Genomic DNA, 7,523 nt, shown 5'->3' on the forward strand with positions numbered 1-7,523 from the left:
TGAGCCACAGCTCTCCTCACTCACTGTCCCCTCCCTCATATGATGAGTGATGGACACTGACCTCTGCCCATGCAGTCCTTGGTGTGTGGAGGAATGTTTAGGGATGGGAAGCCTTGGAGGTGGTCTTCAGTGCATGTGAGCTGCTCCACCTCAATGCTTCTCTTCATCAGCTAAGGGATCACCTGTTCCAGCTCTTTGATGAAGACGTCAGCCTGTTTCTCTGTTGTTTTCTGCTTCTATTCAATCATCTCAATGAGCTTAGCCTGGCTTCTCTCCAGAGACTGCATCAGAGCAGCGATGACCCGCACACTGTCTGCATCTTCCATGCTGAGTTCTACTGAGTGTTTGATCTTCTGAATCTTCAGTCATCTCTCCTGGATCTTCTGCTGAATTTCAGCCTCCGTCTTCCCCAGTTCAGCCTTCTTTCCTCCTTCATATCCTTCCTCCAGAGGGACAAATTGATGTAACTTGTGGTCTGACTCAATGCACATCTGGGCCATCTTGCACAGCTTGAACAGCTCAACGGCTCTGTCATGCTTCTAACACAGCCTGCCTTCCAGGTCCTCCACAGGATCCATCAGCGTATGTCTTTTCAGGCGCTTCATTCTCTGATGAGGCTCCAGATGAGTGTCACAGTAGGAGGCCGGACACACCAGGCAGGACTTCTTGACCTTCCTCCTCCTGGTTTGGCACATCGTTGGTCTGGACAGCTGCTGAGGGAGCAAGTGGGCAATGTCTGTCTGTTTCAATTTTTGATGATGTCATAGGAATTTGGCCATCACCGATATCATCAGTGAAGTGACATCATCAGTGATGTCATCAGTGACCAAAATCATCTTAGGACATCACTGATCATGTCATAGATACTGATGATGTCATAGGCATTGTGACATCATCAGTGATGTCATGAATAGGCATTGTGATGTCATAAATCACTTATATAAGCAAGTCCCACTGATGCACATCATTATTGACCAATCATCTTATGACATCACTGATGTCACACACACACACACACACACACACACACACACACACACACACACACACACACACACACACACACACACACACACACACACACACACACACACACACACACACCTGTGTCTTTATGAAGGTCAATGCCGGTTGTTTTACAGTGTTTGTTGCCCCTCCTCCTGCTGCACCATCACAATAGGCTGCTAATAGATGTAGCTATCTATCTATCTGCATAAGATTGGTGGTAAGAAGGATAAGGAGGGAGTGTGAGAGACGACAAAATCTCGCGAGACTAGCACTGTAACGGAGGAGCAGGGCTTGGTTTTGAAGTTTTCAGATGCATCGGTAGATGAACCAGCATCAAGATGTCTGGACGATCCGGCCGCGCGGAGACCCGAAGTCGAGCTAAAGACGACATCAAAAAGGTCCTGCTAGCTATCGAGAAAGTGCGCAAGTGGTACGTGACGCTGACGGGGGCAAATATGGAGGGAAATGCGTTTGTTACACTGTAGCCTGACATCTGCAGCGACGCTCAACAAACTTCAGTCGGAAAAGTTAGATGATTGACTCGCGTATAAACCAATAGATTATCCCGGTTGGAAGAAGAGGCGGGTCTAGCGTCTTTTTTTCCCCAGCCACGAGCTGTCAATATGGCTACAGCCTCGCATGCTGTGCACGACAATTTAGGTTACTTAACGCCTGTCCTGCTCTCACCAAGCAGCTTAGAATCGTGTCTCCATAACAGACTCATTAGTGTGTGGTGGCTGTGCTCTACATCTACATACAATTTGAGCATTGCAGGATTATGTAGGCTATCTGTTCTGGCACGAGACCTGAGTGTGTATGCCATTTTATAGATAGCAACTTGAAGCGAGCTCTTTTCTATTCTCTTCAACCCGCTGTCATTCCCAGGGAGAAGAAATGGGTGACAGTAGGAGACACGTCCCTGCGCATATTCAAGTGGGTGCCAGTGACAGAAACCAAGCAGGTGCTTCTATGTAGCTAATATACAATCTATTCACCACATTACTGTTGCTATTTATTACATGATGTTCTGCTTCTCTACAGCAGGTGATAAGCTAATTCTAGTAGTGTGAGAATCTATCTACTTCCTGTTGTCAGATATATCGCAGCAAATCTACAGGTGGAGAGGGCAGAGGTCTGAAAGACGTGGTCTTGGAAAACACCAACTCTCTACTGGATTTCACTGGTGAGTCCCGTGTTTTTATAGGCTAATGTTTCTCCAGGGTTTCTCTCACACTCTGAAAATACCAAGACGATCAGAAATGCAAGTGACTGACCAGAAGAATATGAGGACTCTCATTACAGAATGCACCTGTACTTCACCATTCAATATAGGATCCAGTCGATAAAAATGTGAGCATTTCTAAACAAAGGGCTCAATTTACCTAGTAGTATTCTTTAAAAAGTACCACAATCTGATTTAGATCAGGACTAATTTAGCTAGATTAGGTGTCCCTTTTTAGCTGGACGGCACGGCGGCCAGCCCGAGAAACCCAAAAGTCGCTGAGTGACTGAGTTGCTGAGTTATGCAGTTGCACCTTTGGTCGGCTGTGGCACGTGGCACACCCATACATGGTGTGAGTTGCAACATTCGCGGTCCCCCAACCAGCCGGGACAGGACTCGGTTCGCTAGCTAGCCAGCCTCAGACAGTGCTGCGGCTGTAGCGGGGTCCTCTCGCCATTCCGAAGTGTCGGCATTCCAATCATTGACTTCTATGCTTTCGGAGAGGCGGCCCTTTTTATCTCCAAAAAAGGTTTCACCATTGCGAAAGATATTAGGTCCGCCATTCCGACATAGCATCTTGAGTTATTTAGCCTACAGGGGTGGGAGAGGTTAGGTTTAGGGTTAGGTTCTGGGGGAGGTTAGGTTTAGGCGTGGGGGGTGGGGTGGGACAGGTTAGGTTTAGGGTTAGGGTCTGCAGGAGGTTAGGTTTAGGCATGGGGGGTGGGGGAGGTTAGGTTTAGACGTGGGGGCTGGGAGAGGTTAGCTCCAGCCGGTCCCCCGGGTTAGGGTTAGGGTCCTTTCGCAATGGCGAGACAGATCTCCATTCCGACAATTTTGTCGGAATGCCGGTATTTCGGAGTGCCGACATTTCTGAATGCCGGAGTGTCCCCGGCTGTAGCCTGCAGCTGGCTGGTTAACAAGCCATCATGAAAAGGGCCCGATAAACAAATGGGATTAAAATGTGTCAGACAATGGTTTTGTACACGGGAGACAAAGCTACATTCAACAGCAGCAGGCAAGAGTTCTGGCTAGCGTTAGCATCGCTGCTAGCTGTTAGCTACAGATTGCTAGCTGACAGGAGTCTACACACACACACACACACACTTTTCACCGCCAGAAACGTTACAACGTCAGCAAAACGACATGTACAGTGGGACGAGTAGCTTTACTGTTGCCTGCTGTAGCAGCGTCATGCTAGCTACAGTTAGCTAGGATGAGAGGAAGTGGGCGGTTTTGCCTTCAGAGTTAAAGAGTAGATTGTGTCACGTTTGAGAAAAGATTTAAAACACGCTGTCTTGGGCTGTGCAGAGCAACATCAATGGTTAGAGAATTATAATAGTATAAAAGTATAATATAATGGTATAAACACAACACATCGCACATGTCCAGCTATATACTATTTTCTCTATTCTTGTTTTAAATGGTGGATGCCTCAATTTGGATTTTTGGGTGAAAGTCTTCATATCATTCTGAACGCCTGATGATGAGGCATTGGTACAGAGATTGTCCAGTTACAAAGGGTGTCATAACAACATGACCCTCTCTAGAACTAGGAAGTGCTGAATACAATGTAATAAAGTAACTGTGATCAGGTTCAAGCAATGACTGAACATGACTGATACCCTGGTCAAACAACGACACATGGGAGAAGTTTGAGCTGTCACTTGTGATTGTTCTTCTGTGTGAGTCCTGTGTTCTTCTGGGTTTCAGATGAAAACAGCAACCAGAGCTTTCTGTCGGATGTTTACCAGCCGAAGATGGACAATAGCAGCAGCACCTCCAGCTCCCAGCAGGTCAGCCCGCCACACAACTCCAGCCTCCGCACAGAAGACTCTCAGCCTCCCATGTTGGGCCAGGAGAGTGTGGATGGTATGTGGGTCTCTAGCATTTTTTTCACTCAAAGTCACATGGTATTGCTATGATTTTAAATCAAACTAATTTGATGTTAATAAATGTAGAGGTATCTCCAGCGGGGTTTAAAACCAGTGAACCGGGTCTCTAATTGTCCCCAATAGATAAAACTCCACGGATGATGACTTGGAGATATTTTAGTGAACGGTCATAAACAGCAGCAACAAACGAACATTAGGCACCCAGCGTTGCACTGCACTGTCACTGTGTGTATTTACTGTTGATGGAGGAGCTGCAGGATTTCTCTCACAAAATCATTAAGTGTGTGTGGGCTGTGTGGTTTCTAGCTTGGGGGCAGACTTGTTCATGTTCACAAATGTAGAACTGTTGGTTAGCAGGCTATTATTCATATGATTTTTATGCCTCCGCTCCGCCCGGTGATAGCCGTGGCCCGAGTTGGGATTCGAGGGGTGGGCAGAGGGAGTGCCTAGGTGAATGTGGGTGGTGGGACGGGTGGGGGGGGTCAAGGAAGGGGCAGGGCCGGGGAAAAGGGGCTGTAGCTAGCCATAGCAAGGTCGTAGAGAGTCGGGATTCAAGAGGTGATTTGGGGGAGTGGCTAGAGGGATGTGGGTGGTGGGAGCGGGTGTGGTCAGTAAGGGGATAGGGAAAATGGGCCATAGCTAGGGATAGGACAGACAACATTTTCCATGTTGAAAACGATTAGCTGTCAACGATTTGTTGAAGTACCCCCAAACATGGCAAAGTTGTTTTACTTGCCTAAACCCAACCAAGTTGTTTTACTTGAAACATAACCAGGAAACAGGGTGCCGTTTTCAACCAGGAAATGGTGTCACGCCACCAGGCTGGCTGAGCGGGTCTTGCAACTCGTGGCCATGGTGGCTCGGGTGACTCGACTCGCTGGCACCGACTCACGCCACCAGGGCAGGGTTTGCTTTGCTGTTGGGAAACATACAGATTTCCTGGGAAATCTATGTTTCTCTACATTTACCATAACATATATACCACATTTAATAGTACAAGTATAATATTTTCCCACCAAATAAATATGCCATCAAATCAATATAACAGCACGATGATCTCAGATTGTAACTCCATGTCTCATGGTGAACGCAGAGCCACTTCAGCCCGGACAAGAGGGGGCAGATGAACCTCCTACTCTGATCAAGGAGGACCTTCTTTCATCGGGGAGTGGCAGGCGGAGCACCCCAAGCACACAGGTTCACCTTCTGAACATGCTCTCTGGATGTGAATTACCCATTGATACCTGATGCAGCATTTGTGTGTCGCGGTTCGCGGTCTTAAAGGGATACACACACAAATGAGGGATATACACGCAAATGCTGCATCAGGTATCAATGGGTTAAGACCAAAACCTCTTGCCCTATTAAATTGGCATTGGAATGAAAATAATCAAAGCCAAGCCTTTGCTTAATTCATATCCAGCCCTATTTCTTGAAGAAAAATGTATAGATTAATCAAAACTGTATTTGTTTGTAACAATGTGTTTATTCATGTAACCTCTTTTAATATGTTCAAATTCATTCAACAGGAGGAACTGGATGGATCAGGAGCACCTCCGTTAAAGAAGATCTGCACAGGGGAAAACACTGTTCTGAGATAGCTTATTTATAATCAGCTTTTATCCAAATGCATATAATACCTGTCCTCAGTTGTTGTCAAATTAGCTAAGCTTTTGGAAACATTCCAATGTTCTTTTGATGTATTTACGCAGTTATTACACTTTAAGTTACAATAAACAACAAAAAGAGGCATTCACTGCAAATCTTTGTACACTAGTAATTAAAGTGTAACTTACCCCCCAAAACACTTTTTTTCTGCTTTTAACCAATATATATGGCTTTTGGGGTGGTATGTGAAGGATTCTGGTCAAAATCTCCACATTTGAGACCAATCTGTTACAATTTTACAAACCCCTTTTATTTCAGCAGCATAAGTGCCCTCTATGGGTTCAAACCTGCTTTTTTTGTGCCCTCAAATGAATGGGTGATTTGGTACATCGTTACGTCACGGTGGTATTTGCGCGTGCCTCACTCATGTGATTTTTTCCCCCATGTGATTATTACTGTAGTTCACGTGGCGTGAGCCCTTTAACTGCAATGCATCATGTGTAAACGCCTACTGTGGCTAATGTTAGCGGCTAGCTAGTTATGTTACATGGCAGAAAAACGCCACTGAATGACCAAATTGATATAACTTTTAACCATTTCGAGTAACACTGTTTCCATACGGATCACCAGTGTTAGTTTGTTGTTTATAACGTGGCTATATTTATCATTTATCGTTCTCTATCTCTGATACACTGAAAATACTGGGAGGCGGGATGGTGATTTGATTTGACAGTTCTGGGCACTGGCCCATCCTGGTATGTTCCACCCCCAAATCGATTGTGTTCTGGCGCAAAGCGAGTGGGTTCCAGACTACGAAACAGGCTCGAGCCACTTACGTTATCTTTAGAGCAGCGCAGTAAATAGAATATTCCTGGAATGCGAGTTTAACTAAACAGTTACATGTCCTCTGCATTCTACAACAAATAAAGACATTACAATTTGTTTTATTTTGTATCTTACATACTTATTGGCCAAGTTATGATAGTTTATTCTGCCAGGGTACAGAAGGGACCTGCAGAGTTTTCAAATCAAGTAGAATACCCTTTTGCAAGAAATCTGGGGGGGGGGGGGGTCAGTCCCCCTTTAAGGTCTAACTTCCTACGAGTCTCTCATGATTGAAGTGTGGTCTTTGACTGAATTTCAATCATGGAAGACTAACCTCTACTACAGCATAGTTTAGAGCACCCCATGCGTACATGCCCCTCGTCATTCAGCGTGTAACTCCTTAGTGACATCACTGATGACATCACAATTGCTTGAGTGACATCACTGATGACATCACAATTGCTCGAGTGACATCACTGGTGACATCACAATTGCTCGAGTGACATCACTAGTGACATCACAACTGCCCCAGTGTTTTGCTGTTTTTTATGTGAATACCAAATTTACTGGAAAGGACTTTCCAAAATTTCTGGGGCTAGTCCATTTTTAATAGATAGGCTACTGAAGGCAATTTGTATTTACATTCACATGCTGCAAATGTAAGTTTTATGGTGATTAATTGTCTCCCTAACTATACATTTGAATGTTTCTTTTGCATGTTTGCATATCCTATTGTATTATTTTTGAGTTTCATAGGACATTTTGAAAATGTTAGCTTTAAGCAGATTAATGTTTAGATGTGCCAAGACATATTAAGACAGTACTCTTTTTGGATTGACCTTCAGTGCAACTATTGGGTCATTGCAGTCAAGGATAAAATACATGTTGTTTTATATTTATAGTGTAATTTGCTCCTGTTTATAAGACTTTTTTTTGTAAAGCACAATAAATGTTTCTTTCCATTTCAG

At 44.8% G+C, this 7,523-nt stretch overlaps 1 protein-coding gene across 2 annotated transcripts; it reads left to right on the forward strand.

Annotated features, from left to right (window-relative positions):
* Positions 1–1,303: 1,303 nt before the first annotated feature.
* On the forward strand, positions 1,304–7,464 carry bcl7bb (BAF chromatin remodeling complex subunit BCL7B b). 2 transcript variants are annotated; one of them, XM_083637091.1, is made up of 6 exons: positions 1,304–1,438; positions 1,894–1,969; positions 2,104–2,191; positions 3,941–4,099; positions 5,216–5,319; positions 5,652–7,464. In XM_083637091.1, the coding sequence occupies exons 1-6, from the start codon at positions 1,347–1,349 to the stop codon at positions 5,721–5,723; spliced, it is 591 nt and encodes a 196-aa protein (XP_083493217.1). In that variant the 5' UTR covers positions 1,304–1,346; the 3' UTR covers positions 5,724–7,464. The 2 variants fall into 2 exon arrangements, with proteins under 2 accessions (XP_083493217.1, XP_083493218.1); XM_083637092.1 differs by having other exon boundaries at positions 5,216–5,285; positions 5,651–7,464.
* The last annotated feature ends 59 nt before the right edge of the window (positions 7,465–7,523 follow it).

The sequence above is a fragment of the Poromitra crassiceps genome, assembly GCF_964638095.1.
Source record: "Poromitra crassiceps genome assembly, chromosome: 5".
NCBI lineage: Eukaryota > Metazoa > Chordata > Actinopteri > Beryciformes > Melamphaidae > Poromitra > Poromitra crassiceps.

Excerpts from the sequence above, each read along its gene's own strand:
- bcl7bb (XM_083637091.1), top strand. The coding sequence starts at position 1,347 with ATGTCTGGACGATCCGGCCGCGCGGAGACCCGAAGTCGAGCTAAAGAC. Across the intron at positions 1,439-1,893 it reads ATCGAGAAAGTGCGCAAGTG|GGAGAAGAAATGGGTGACAG; the intron begins GTACGTGACGCT and ends TGTCATTCCCAG. Across the intron at positions 5,320-5,651 it reads GGAGCACCCCAAGCACACAG|GAGGAACTGGATGGATCAGG; the intron begins GTTCACCTTCTG and ends TTCATTCAACAG.